At 34.1% G+C, this 14,774-nt stretch overlaps 1 protein-coding gene across 5 annotated transcripts in view; it reads right to left on the bottom strand.

Annotated features, from left to right (window-relative positions):
* Window positions 1-2,911: 2,911 nt before the first annotated feature.
* Window positions 2,912-14,774, bottom strand: part of RELCH (RAB11 binding and LisH domain, coiled-coil and HEAT repeat containing) — a 109,622-nt gene continuing 97,759 nt past the window's right edge. For 4 of the 5 annotated variants that reach the window (XM_047767015.1, XM_047767016.1, XM_047767014.1 and 1 more), the window contains 3 exons: window positions 11,969-12,057; window positions 7,159-7,229; window positions 2,912-4,611 (listed from right to left, as the gene is read on the bottom strand). In XM_047767015.1, coding sequence (XP_047622971.1) covers window positions 4,491-4,611; window positions 7,159-7,229; window positions 11,969-12,057 — 281 coding nt within the window. In that variant the 3' untranslated portion in view covers window positions 2,912-4,490. Of the gene's footprint in view, window positions 4,612-7,158; window positions 7,230-11,968; window positions 12,058-13,550; window positions 14,407-14,774 lie in introns of those variants that run through there. The other variant, XM_047767017.1, reaches the window with a different exon arrangement.

The following is a 14,774-nucleotide window of genomic DNA, read 5'->3' on the forward strand; positions in this document are numbered from 1 at the left end:
TAGTGATTCAGTGGTTTAAAGTTGTTAATTTCACTTCAACCTTTCATGATACTTTCAAAGTGCTAAAGCACTTTCAGGTTTACTATTATGTAATTTTCATAAAGTCTTGTGAGGAATAGAAAGCATGTTATTATTTCCATGCTTTTTGATGGTAAGACAAAAAAAATTTGTTAGACAGATATAAAGCCCATATAAAAGTAAATTAGGAAATAATTTACATTATTAAAGTATTCACTATAAGTTCATTGTTTAACATGATGGAAGGCTTATGAAAAGAGAAAGTTAAAATTTAAAGAATTGTCAATTATCAGAAATAAAGATAAAGCATCTATAAAATCATAAAGTCAATGAGAAATTATTAGTATTACTCAACAACAAACATTTACTATAGAGATATTTATAATATTTCCATCTTCTTTGAGAATCTATATCTAAAAATATCCAAGGTTGCAAATGCCAACAGTTTAAGAAAGGGTTGCTTTTTCACTAAAAGAGTAGTTTAAAACTTTAAAAAGCAGATTGCTATTAACAAATGACAACCCTAAATAACATTACTGACAAAGAACACCTATAATGACACAAACCCCAAAATAACAGACAACAAGAAATTCCTACATTAAATTTCCTCAAGAAATCTATTCATGAAATGATCTCATTTAAATAAATATAATGGAGTAAACTTTAATGATATAAAAGGAATTAAAATAGTAAAAACAGCCCTCCAATATAGACATACTTTGGACAGAATATTCCAGGTATTACTGAAGACTCTTTAAAGAAAAGCAAATAATTTACATTCCTCACCATACTGAACTGAAGGAATTATTTACATACTATCAAAAACATATAATAAAAACTTTAAGAGTGTTAAGTTTGCATTGTTGTGTACTTTATGACAAGTATGCTTTTAGAGTAAATAATTTTTATTTTAAGGGTTTTTTTCCTTAAAAAAATTTTTTTTTTTTGGTCTTTTTGTCTTTCTAGGGCCGCACCTATGGCACATGGAGGCTCCCAGGCCAGGGGTCCAACTGGAGCTGCAGCTGCCGGCCTACGCCTCAGCAATGCCAGATCTAAGCCATGTCTGTGACCTATACCATAGCTCATGGCAACGATGGATCCTCAACCCACTGAGCGAGGCCTTGGATGGAACCATAAAGAAGGCAATCAAAACAAAGTTTCCTACAGTTAATCCTGAGGAGAAAATAGGAATGATGAGATGTGACACTCTCAAATTGTGATTATGGCCCAGATTCTAAGATGAAATGCACACAGAGCATCTTTATATAGTAATAAAAACAGTCTAAAGTCCAGTTATTTTGCCAGTATGAAGATAACCTGACACATTTATTATTTTTGATAGCATGTGTCTTTAACCTATTATTTTTTAAATGTACTGAAATAAAATAGTAACAAAATCAAGCACACTGTAAAGTTACATTAGAACTTTCAAACACATGTCTATTCTTATGATAGGCTAAATTTATTTCATATTTTGCTTGTAAGAGAGTTAAAAACCAAAATAAATCTGGAATTTTGTTACCTGGCCAAACTGGAGAATTTAGGAATTTGAGTAGCTAATTATAGAGCTCTTTAAATACTCATTATTTACATAAAAAATAGTTAATTGTTAATCAGCACAAAACGTTTGCTGCAGTGGCCTATCATTGTTCAAAGATCAATAAGGTGGATTCTAGAGAAAGTTATGTCCTTAAAGGTCAAATAATGGTCTAAAATAGCTTATCTTAAAAATTGGGATCATGAAAAGACAATTCAGCACATATTGATTCCACCTCTCCAAACTTTATCAGAGACTATTTATCTTGAACCAATTATTTATTTTTTTTCTTGTAAGAAAAACAAGTCTGATAGCACCTTGAATTGAGATGCCATTAAAGTCATTTAAATTAGGAAGTTCCTTGTGGTACAGCAGGTTAAGGTTCAATGTGGCTCAGGTTCAATCCCTGGCCTGGGAACTTTCACATGTTGCAGGTGCAACCAAAAAAAAAAAAAAATATATATATATATATATATCATTCACAATTTCATTCAGGTTTTAAGTCAATTTGATGTTTAGCAAAGTAATATATCAAAAGAGGTACTAATGCAAACAAATGAAGGTCAAGGACATTATGTACAGAGGTAGATAAAGCTACCACTCAGGCATCATTCTCATAATAATCCAGCAAAATTGTTATCTATAGCACTTCTAGATTTCTGCAAAACTTTAGTCCCTACCTTGCTTTGGAGCATAATTTCAAATTAACTTTCCATTACTTTGCAAGCTTAACTTTTACTTGCACTGTTTTTACTTCTGTTTAAAAAGAGTGAGGATGGGTGGATGGGAGTTTTATGGCTTGGGTGTTTTGAAAGAACACAGCCAGTCTCAGTGATTAGTGTCTGCTTTCTCTTTAAAGAATCCATATTTTACTAAGAAAATAAACGTGAAGTCTTACTAACATTAAGATATTTAACTGCATAAGGGAGACTTGAAATGTACTGTGTATTTTGCTAGCTGGTGTCTTTCAAAAAAAACCATAAGCATTTAGATAAATGGATTCACAAGCTAATAGAAGTTATCACATTAAAAATACATTATATTTATTTACCAGGTAACAAACACACTAATTCTACTATATATTGAAGTAATAGTTCAAAGCAAAGGAGAATTTAAACATTTTTTTCTTTAAATTATATCTAAAATGTATTAATTTTTATACAACACAATCTTTTTTTTAGTGAAAGTAAATGAAAACAGGTAATCTATATAGATTATATTCCTAAAATAAAATATATTTTAATGAAATACATACATTTTAATGAAATACACCTTCTTGTTTCCTTTTGCTTGGATATAGGATAGTGTTTCAAAATAAAAATAAATACACATAGCCAAAACCAAAACCAAAACAAATATGCAAAAACATTTTATTTATAATAGATCAACATTTTTGACATGAAAGGTAGCCACTTTCAATTTCTCAGGAATGCCTAGAATCCAACAGTTTCCAGAAAGACTAGTTAGGTAACAATTATTTCACTGTAGGTAAAAAGAAATAATTTCAGAATAAACTTTTCAAATGGCTTTGCCTATGGCAACTTGTTTTGTAAGCTTGAATGTGTGGTAAGCTAACTCTCCCAGGAAGTGAAAGTAATCCAACTATGTTCCAAATATATTAAACCAGTTCATACAACAAACATGACAATCACCCATTTGTATCAGCTGTGCTCAAAAGAGAATTCTCTTTACTAAAATATTCATTTTTCAAAAAGGCCTCACATTAACCCCTTAAACCAACCACCTCCCTCCTATGTCCAGTACCACTCTTTTCTACTTCAAGTTGCATTATAGACAACTGTCAAATTCCAGTGGGACTGTACACTGACTTAAGACTCTATGCAATATATATCAAACACAAGAAAAGTCACCAACTTTAAGGGACAAGGTGGTGGCTAACCAATAATAATATAACCAATGTCATTTTTAGATTAGAGGGAGAAAAGTGGCCCTCAACTATCCCGAACTTTTCTGTACTTCTCTGTAACACACAGAATGAAAAGATAATCTCTGCAATGAAAATCAGCAGAAAATATTTTAAAGAACATGTTTTGTGTAAGTAAGTGTTAAATTTCAGATTCAAACCATATTTTCTTTTGTATTTCAATTCTGGGGAAAAAATGTCACAATCATTAGCTCTTCTTACTTAAATTTAGTGTTGAGTGTTTAAATCGACTACACACCAGTTTGTAGAATTCACCTTGGTTACCACTCCCCATGCCCATGTGCTATCTTTCCTCGGGTAAGTCCATTATATGCATGTAAGTGATGGGGAGGTTTAAACAGCACTTAAAGAATATTCATGAGAGCGCTGAAATGTTGAAAGTTTCATTATTATCTACTTACTGTAGGATTTGTAATTCAGATTCATTACAGTATTATAAATACTGTGTGAATGGAATGCACACAATTCCTACAGACACACAAACTGAAGTCCAAAAGGCACAGAGTAATGCTGGTGGCTCTTTCTAGTCAGTTAAGAAACAATAAAAAGTCTGCATTATTCTTTCATAATTTAAATACTTAAGTAATCTCCACTTTTATTACTTTATAACAATGACTTCAAATTTACATTATTTTAAGTACCATTGTAATAGCTTAGTGTATCATACAGATATTTTTGCTAATATCCCATCCAAAAATTAAAAAAAAAAACCTCTTCACTATATATATAAAAATTATTCTGAAAGACAAGAACATAGAGGAGGGGCTTGGTATAGACTATCAACTCAATTTTCTATCACCACAGTTGTAACTCCAAAATTAACAGATATACAGCAATAATCAAAAGCAGTGCAAATATCTTTGGAGGTTAAGATAAAATTATAATGCAAGAACATAAAACAAGGAAATAAAAAAGGCAAGTACTTCAAGTACAAGGAACCAATCTGCTTGAGGTCCATTTTAGTGTTTTCTGGGGGCGTCCTTCCTGCTTTTACTTCTTTCTCTGAAACACATTGGCCAACATGGCACCTGATGTTGTCAACTGGCCCATTTTGTTCAAAAACTTGGTCTTTGTATCTTCACTCACTAAGCTTGCAGCGATTGACATTGAGCTAGGAAAGAAATTTTGAAATTTATGTAAAGCAATTAAAAACCTAAAATATCTATTTTTCATTTTTCTAGCAGTATAACATTAATAAATACATTTTGCACTGGTATCACAAAAGGGAAATTCATATTTATGGAGTAGAGTTTTTTGGTACCATAATAGGTTAGGGGTTTTCATGTTTATCATTTCTATTGAAGGAAGCAGTAAGGTATAGTGATTAGGGGCAAGCCTGGAACAAGGCTGAATCTTGGTTCTGTCATTTACCAGCTGTGTGACTTGGGGCAAGTTATTTAACCTCTGTTTCCTCATCTATAAAATGGAGATAATACTAATACCTACCTCACAGGACTACTAATGATTATACAAGTATTAATGCCTATTAGTGGTGCCAGGCTAGCATGCTGTAAGTGTTAGTTATTCTTCTCATTATCAGCATCACTTCATTGAATTCTTACAGCAACCCTGAAAGATAGATATTATCCCTATTTTCACAAATGAGTAAATTAAATCACAGTGAGGTCTTATACTGTGCTGATAACAATTTGATGACATATTACTTTTTTGGTGGGTTGGGGAGAAGAAACATGTCCCCAATTGCACTAGTTTTGATCAACAATGTCAAATCTTTCTCTTCGTTCTTTTTGACCAATCTTCTGTATAGGGAGTAAGCACAATCAAAATGACTACTAAAGACTACTGATTTATCATATTACTGATCAAAAGTATTGATGAAGGACAATTTTTCAGTGATCCACCAATTCGCCTTGTGGCTTTGGCCAAGATGCTTTAAATCATTCTGATTCATGTTCCTCATCTGTAAAATGCAGTGTACAACTGCTATTGCAAAATATCTTAAAGATTAATTTTTCTCAATTTTAGTCCAACACCTTTCACATTTTAAACTAATAAGGCACCAAATAAATTTAATATTTAATGAATGACAAATGAACAGAATTATTTGCTTTAACATTAATTTTATGGATTTTGTGTTCAGAATAGAAACCCATCAAAGTATTTTTATTGTTTTTAACTTTCCATGGCCACAATGATCGAGGAGCTCCTACTACTGTAGGAGGCTAAATAAACAAGGGTTCTGACTCATAGTAAGAGGCAAAATACTGTGTTGTGGGGGGCAGGGAGTCTGGGTGGTCTAGGGGTTATAGAGGTGGGTGTGTGTATGTGCACCTAGCCTAACAGGATGAAATGCTTATTCCAGGTGGTCAGCTTTATAAAGGAAGTATCTTTCAGCTTTTTATACCTAACAGAGTACATTTAAGATTAACTACTCAAGGTTACTTCAGTAAGAGTTAGAGTACACACAGACTATTTGTAAATTACTTCCTCTCCTGAAATGCCCAACTTTATCCTTTCACATCTGTGTTCTTATTTTAGTTTCACTGAATCTTTGAATTCTAAGTAGTTTAGTTAGAAGCATGTGATTAGAACATCCACAAATTTACAATCCTTTATGCAGTGAATCAAGTTAAATCTTTTAACTCCTGTCACAAATTTCTAGAAACTGTTTTCACCAATGATTCCCAAATCTGGCTATCTATCAGAATCTCTTTGGAAGATTTTATTTTGTTTATTATTTTATTGAAGTATAGTTGATGTGCAATACTCTGTTACAAGTATACAATATAGTGACTCATAATTTTCAAAGGTTATACTCTACTTATAGTTGTAAAATATTGGCTATATTCCTTGTGTTGTATAACATATCTTTGTAGCTTATTTTATATGTAATAGTTCGTACCTCTTAATCCTCTACCCTTATCTTGCCCCTCCTCCCTTCCCTCTCCCCTTTAGGTAACCACTAGTTTGTTCTCTATGTCTATGAGTCTGTTTCTTTTTTGTTATAGTCACTAGTTTGCTGCATTTTTTAGATTCTACATATACCTGATATCATCCATTATTTTCCTCTGACTTTTTCCACTTAGCATAAGACCCTCTAAGTCTATTCATATCTCTGTAACTGGCAGAATTTCATTCTTTTTTATAGATGAGCAGTAGTCCCTACTATATGTATATTCCACATCTTTATCCATTCATCTGTTGATGGACACTTGGGTTGCTTCCATACCCTGGCAATTGTAAATAATGCTGCTATAAACATTGGGGTGCATGCATCTTTTTGAATTATTATTATCATTATTTTTTGCTTTTTAGGGCCTCATCTGTGGCATATGGAAGTTCTCAGGCTAGGGGTGGAATCAGAGCTGCAGCTACCAGCTTACATCACAGCCATAGACACATCAGATCAATGGGAACTCCTGATTTAGTATTTTTGTTGGAAGCTTTTAAATCTACAGATACTAGGCTGACTCACAGTGTTGAGGGCAGAGAGCATGAGGTAGGGATCTGAATTTTAAATTCCTCAGATGGTTTAGGGATCAGCAGTTGAGAACTGCTGATTTAAAGGATTTTCTTATCTTCCAAATTAATGACTCCAAAATAACACAATATAAAACACAAAAGCCATCTACAGAAAATTTATATAGAGAAATTAAAGTTAACACAAAGCCTTAAAAAAAAAGAATTAATGTCTTACCCTTGAGGCTCTTGGACGGTCTTGTTCTCTACTTTTTGTTCACATTCTTTTATCATGGAACTTAAAATAACCTGATTTAAAAAGATGACTTTAGTGAAATACAGTTTACATAGTAAAATGCTATGGTTTAAAGTTTTTCATTGAATTTTTAACATTCCCATAAGCTAATGTTGACTAAAAATGGAAAACTCTGTTACTTTGTTAAAGGAATTTGCAATGGATTGCTAGACTAGGTACAGAAATAACTTTAAAAGATCTCAATCATATAACTTAATAATTCACTTTGATTTTCACTAACCTTCCTTCTGAGTCTGATTCCCATTCTCCCTTAGCTTCCCCCAACATCTAATGTTAAAATTTAAATTTATATACATCTATACATTTAACAGATACCATGCTCAGACATATTTTCCTAGTGAAAACTGTTCTATAACTTGTCCCTTGCATTTTCCATGTTGCCAAAAGCAAGACACTCTATTTTAAAGTCTAGAGCAGAGGCCAGTTTTGTGGTTACTAAAACTGGGGATACTATGGGTGTGTAAGAGTTAATATCACTCTTGCAGGGAATCTGAATAAGTAATGAAAAAAGTGGTGTGATGTAAGCTGCTGCCACAATTTCTGGCATCCACACCAGAAACCAAATGATCCTTATGAATATTCTTGGCCAATATCTGTGCATGGAGATCACTAAACAAAAAAACTTTTTGTCACCTGCTATGTGCCAGGTATGTTTTTAGTCACAGAAGGTGCAGCAAATAGAAAACAAGCCCCTTGTGGAGAGCTTATGTTCTTTTGTTCTAAACAACAAACAAAATAAGTAAGTCATATAGTATATTAGAGGGTGATAAGGGCTCTTTGCTTTGCAAAGAGCAGTGAGTAAGACATGGGGTCCTGGGAGGCCAAAGTGAAGAATATTACAATTTACATGGAGGTATTCAATGGAGGCTTCATAGAGAGGATGATATTTAAGCAAGAGGAGTGTCCTCTGAAGGGACACGAGGAGTGTTTTAGAAACTGGGAAGAGGCGAGCAAAGGTTCCAGGTGGGATAGCATGTCTATCATTTCTAGGCAAGGAAGCCAGAATGAGCAAGGGAGAAGGTAAAGATGAGGCCCAAGATGTAAGGAGGAGGGAAGCTAGTTCTTTTCTGCCTTGTAGATTATGGTAAGGACTTCTCTTTGTTTCTGTTTTCCCACTCTTCATCTAATAGATTCTGTATTGTCTGTTTCCTCCAGTATCCTCTTTCTTGGGTGTATATTTTCATCTCTTTGATGTCAGAAGCTCTTCTCAAATGGTTGGTGATCTTGGGATGTCCACTAAAGGCTGGGGTGCTTAAATGTTGATCAGAATCTTTCTGTGCATGGGTAAATTCACTGTAAAGTGAATCTTGCACAAACTTTCTTTCAGTCTTTTTTCCCTAAAGATATAATTTTGGCTGCCATTATTCCTGGAGCCAAGAAGGAGAAAGGCGATGAGGTTTCTAATCACTAACTCTACCTTTGACTTAATTTCCCTCCTTTCATTATAGCACCTCATTCTTCCTCTCAGATATGCCTGGTATTCCAAATCTAGAAAGTAAAGCTCCAGTCTTCCACTAAGGTTGGAAAGGGAATCTGGGAGTCTGATCCTTTTAAGGATTTTTAACTCCTCCTCCCATTTTTCAGACCCACCTTATAATAATGGAAGGTGGTGAAAATAAGGCTTGTTTCTTGTGAGTTCTATTCTACAGACAGCTTTTATCATTGACACAAAAATCCTGAACAAAACACTAGCAAACTGAATCCAGCTTCATGTAAATGGAATTATACATCAAAACTAAGTGGGATTTACCACAGGAGAGCAAAGGGTGCTTTAATATCTTAAAACCCATTAATATAAAACATTGTAAGAGAATAAAAAACAATAACCACGTGGTCATCTCAATTGATCAGAAAAAACATTTGATGGTATCCAATACTGCTTCATGAAAAAAATACTCAACCAACTAGCAATAAAAGCAAACTTCCTTTCCCAACCTGATAAAAGGCATTTATAGAATATACAAAGCAAAAAATGAAAAAACTGGAAGGAGAAATAGACAACTCCCAATCGTAACTTTAACACGTCTCTCAATAGCTGACAGAACAAGCAGATCACAAAAAGCTGGCACAAATGTGGAACTGACTCAAAATTAACTACTTTTACCTTATGAAACAAAATCCATGAATCAATAAAGAAATAATGGAAATGAGAATTTAATTGGAACTAAATAGTCATGAAGCTACAATGGAGCGAAAGGGATGTGGTTAAAGGGATACTTTGAACCTAAATTCGTGTATCAGAAAGGAGAAAAGTTAACAAGTAAATAATCTAATAAGCTTCCTCCTTAAGGAGTTAAAAAAATAGAAAAAAAAAATCAAACCTAAAGAAAGCAGAAGGAAATAAAGATGAAAATAGAAATCAAAGAAACTAACAAATAGAGCAAAATCAACACAGCTAAAAGTTCAATATTTGAAAAGGTTAAGAAAATTGAAACTCCTATCAAAACTATTTTAAAAAGAAAGCAAGAGTTAATATCAGAAGTAAACAAATTAATATCTATTATAAAAGCTAGATTCCACAGTAAGGAAAAGGGAAAAATAAAGTAAAAGTACTAGAAAAGAATATATTATTCACATTGGAAACTCTTCTATATTTGAAACAAAAAAAAATCTGGAGACATTTTATTATTAGAACTAATAATAACATTTCTCAAGTTAGCCAGACATAAATTCAACATACAAAAGTTATATGTATTTCTATACTGGTAAGAGGGTTAAAAAACATCCTAAAAAAAGGTAGCACTATAACATTATACATATAAGGTGACAATTTTTTTCAGAGGCGATTATAAAACTTTTCTGAAAGACATTAAAGGAGATCTAAGTAAGTGCAAGGTATAGTAAATTCTGGATAGGAAGACTCAAAATGGTGAAGCAGATGTCTCTCTCAATTAATTTATAGAATTGATTCAATTTCAATCAGAATCTGAACGAGATCTTTCTTGGAAGCCCACAAGATAATGCTAAAATTTACATTAAAAATGTTAAGGGTCATGAACAGTTCTAAAAAAAGGATAGGAGGCTGGAATTGCCTGTTAGATTTCAGGACTTTTTAACAAGGCAACTGTAATGAAGACAGTGTATCAATGTTACAACTGAGAAGGAGACCAGTGGAAAATAATGTTCCCTAATAACAGACACATGCATACATGGAAACTCCATATACGACAGAGGTGACATTGAGAATTGGTACAGACATGCTAAACAATAATGGGAAAATGGGTTATTTATCTAGAAAAAAATAATTTGAGCATATACCATACATAAAAACCAATTCTAGATGGATTAAGAATTTTATTGTGAAAACACAACTTTAAACATTTTAAGGAGAAAGTACAGGAGATCATGTCTTGGAAATGATCAATATATTAAAAAATTAAAAATCAGTGTTCCAATAGGCAAAAATGTAAAAGAAAAATCACAAACTGGAAAAAAGATATCTATAAAACACTAAAGTGATAGAATACTGGGATTCCAATTATATAACAAACTTCAAAGAAATAACAGGAAAAAAGACAACCCAAAATGGGAAAAACGGGCAAAAACCTAAAAAAGGTTTTGATGTCAGTAAACACACTCTAGCTTCACAATTGTCAGGAAAATGCAAATGAAAACCCATAATGAGATACCACTTTATATGTATGTACCACATTTAAAAAGTCTAAGAATACCAAGTATTGGAGTTCCCGTCGTGGCGCAGTGGTTAATGAATCCGACTAGGAACCATGAGGTTGCGGGTTCGATCCCTGGCCTTGCTCAGTGGGTTAAGGATCTGGTGTTGCCGTGAGCTGTGGTGTAGGTCGCAGACGCGGCTCGGATCCTGTGTTGCTGTGGCTCTGGCGTAGGCCGGTGGCTACAGCTCCGATTGGACCCCTAGCCTGGGAACCTCCATATGCCGCAGGAGTGGCCCAAGAAATAGCAAAAAGACAAAAAAAAAATTTTTAGAAAAAAAAAAAAAAAGAATACCAAGTATTGACAAAGATATGTATGAAAAGAGCACATACTCCCATACACCCCTATCAGGTTTGAAAAGTGTCCTTTCAGTGTAGCACTGTGATCACCAGTGATGTTAAGAGAGAGAAGTTTTGTTGGATTAGTGGAATGGGAATGATGTGATGACCAATAGACAGTGTGAATGCTGAGAGAGTGAGTGCAGACTATTGGCAGGAAAAAGAAATTTGAGAGAGGGACAAAGGGAAGATTTTTTTCTTTTGTTTTCTTTTGTTTAGGAGGGGAGAGTCAAACATAATAGGTTAACGAAAAGCTGATAGAAAAACAGGATGAAGATACAGAATTGGAAAGAAATGATAAACAAGGGTTTGGAGGAAACAGGAAGACAAAAGAATGAAAAGAGTTATGAGGACATGGAGACAGGAAATAGAAACTTTGCTTCTAAGAAAGTTGATGGTCAGAGATAAGACTGTACAGCATTTTATAGATAAAAAGCACTTCATATTCTCTTACTAAATTCTAACTACATTCAGTGAAGGAGAATATGTTATTCCTACTTTAGAGAATTAAACAGAGGCTTAAAGATTTTTAAAAAGTTCCATAAAATCTTATAACCAGTAAATAAACCCATAAAATGACACTGAACTAGTTTGAAAAAAATTAAGCACAGCATATCATAATCATGGCTCACATGAAAAGGAATGAAAATCTGTATAGGATATATTAAAAACATGAACACGGCACTGATAACCACAGAGGCTTAATCATCACAGTTGCTTACCTCATGCTCTGGGGAAAGATGTTCCATGTCAATTCGTAAACATCTGAGACCAGGTAAAAAGTGATTAACCATTAAATCCTCTGAAATAACTTGAGACAAGTTAATTAAGGAGATTAATAAAACCAAACTGATATGTCCAAACAGAATAGCAGAAGAATATAAAAGAAGCAGCTGTCTTAAATGATGTCTACGGCATGCTGATCACTTACAGTAAACAGGCTTCCCTCAAGCACGATCCTTATTTGTTGAGTTAGTTTCTTGTCAAGAATCAATTGTGTATATTCCCACAATTCTCTTTATGTCAGTGGCATTCAATTTACATGGCATGCAAACATATGAAATAACAGGGTGAAAATTAAGTCATGACATTTAACCGGATGTTTAAATGAGTATAAAAAGTAAGAAAATTAATGTTTCCATGACAATTAAGTTGGATGTTTTGGAAAATATTGATAAAGGCCACTTGCTTAAAACACTGATGTTGGAGTTCCTGCCGTGGCTCAGTTAAAACGAATCTGACTAGCATCCAGGAGGACGCAAGTTCGATCCCTTGCCTTGCTCAGTGGGTTAAGGATCTAGCAGTGTCGCCGTGAGCTGTGGTGTAGGTTGCAGATGTGGTTCTGATCCCCCATTGCTATGACTGTGGCGTAGACCAGCATGTACAGCTCCCATTTGACCCCTAGCCTGGGAACATCCATTTGCCTCAGGTGCAGCCCTAAAAAGACAAAAGACAAAAAAAAAAAGAATAGAAAATATAAAACTTACATAGCTGAGTGACTTATAAATGGGCAGTTATAAAAATACAGACCTCATTTGGTTGAATCAAATCCCTACAGATGTATAAAATTCTGTAATCTAATAGCTCTGCGGTCTTATTTTCTGGGTATGGGGAAAGTACCACCAAGATATATCTGTGAGTAACCTTTGGATTAGTAGTTAATAGCTGGCCTAGAGCAATTTGGGCATGGATTGAGAAGTTGAAAATGCCTTATTTGGGGTTAAGCGAGAGGATACTCTCTTCCTTTCTCTCTCCTCACAGTTTGGTCCTTCTACACATGCCATCCTACAATCTTCCTCACGGATTGGCAATTTAGAGGCCACTTGGTCCAATATGATGTTAGGAATCACCTCATCTGTGAATGATGATCATAAGGCCTCTGACTGCTAACAATGACAGAATATTCACAGTTTCATAAGAGAGATCACTGCATTTTTTAGAGAGCTCAATTAGAAAAAGGCCCTCTCTGTGATTTCTGCTTCTTAGCGCTTGCTCTGAACCTTAGATATACAACAGTGTGCCTAACTTTTTTTCTATATAACAACTTTAAAAAAAATTCTCAGGGAGTTCCCGTTGTGGCTCAGTGGTTAATGAATCCAACTAGGAACCATGAGGTTGCGGGTTCGATCCCTGGCCTTGCTCAGTGGGTTAAGGATCCAGTGTTGCCGTGAACTGTGGTGTAGGTTGCAGCCATGGCTTGAATCCCTCGTTGCTCTGGCTGTGGCACAGGCTGGCAGCTACAGCTCCAGTTAGACCCCCTAGCCTGGGAACCTCCATATGCCCCAGATGTAGCCCTAGAAAAAGATTTTAAAAAAAATTCTCAAATTATATTTTCATCTCTAAACCATTGCGCCCCCCCTCACGTAAACATTTCTAAATTCCCTCAAATTTTTCTTAAATAGGATTTCTTGACTTAATACTATGTCAAATGTTAACTATAGATTCTTCTATGTCCCTATTAAATACAATGTCATGCCAAAAGAAACACTCTTGTGTTCCATCAGCTCAGAATGCAATGGAACAGAAGAACAGATATAGACAATACAATTTTATTAGTGGCCATAACCACCCTGTTGACACAAGTACAAGTTCTGACTCATGCAGAACTAACGCTTTCAATACTTGAACAGGGTATATTGTTAATCTGGTTCTTCCCTTTACCGTGTTGGTGAAAAGACTTTTTACTGTATTTTCTCTAGTAATAGTCCGTACAGACCTAAATACACAATAATTTTCCTTCTACACAGACTTCTATGCTCTTTAGAAACCAATGTCTTGTTCACTTGGAAAATTTGGTTTAGAGAGCTAAAATTTTTGATCTTTTGACTTTCTCATTTTCTTTGGGGCATATTCCTTTAGAAACTCTCTGTTATTAAGATTATACATGACTTTTCACTTAAGTTTTTAAACACCTACTTTTGCAAAGTTTAGGGAACAGGTAGAAACATACCAATGTTTTCTTTCTTTGACATGCCAAACTCTGACATGCCATTTATTACTTTCTTATAAGGGTCCTGTCACTTCTCCATTACTGAAGAGTTCTTCCTTGCTAATTCAGAATTACCACTTCCTCTTTTTGCTTCCTCTATCTCCTCTAAGTTGAAAATGCCAACAAGATAAATCAGGAATGATAGTAAGTTCTGCTTTTAGTTGAATTGAACTTGTAGAAGATATATGGAATAGTTGAGGCAAAATTATAAAAATATGGTATTCTGCTCACTTTATAATCTATGCTATAAAAGAGGCTTATATCATCCACATGAATAGGCAATTTGTAGTAGATCCTCAAAATGAAATCCTTTCAACCATGCATCTAACTTCAGGTTTTAACATTTCTGAAGGACAAACAGCTCCTTAACAGACAGCTCTATGTTTCCACTTTCTCTACTGTGATTTTTTTTTTAATCCTGTCAAAATCATAATTCTGTGATTATGTTGTCTAGCATGTACTTTTACAGTTCTATTTGAGTGTTTAGCCATTCATTCCTTTTTCAATTTCTTACTTCCCCTTTCTTGAACTATTCTGGC

The sequence above is a fragment of the Phacochoerus africanus genome, chromosome 2 (assembly GCF_016906955.1).
Source record: "Phacochoerus africanus isolate WHEZ1 chromosome 2, ROS_Pafr_v1, whole genome shotgun sequence".
Lineage (NCBI taxonomy): Eukaryota > Metazoa > Chordata > Mammalia > Artiodactyla > Suidae > Phacochoerus > Phacochoerus africanus.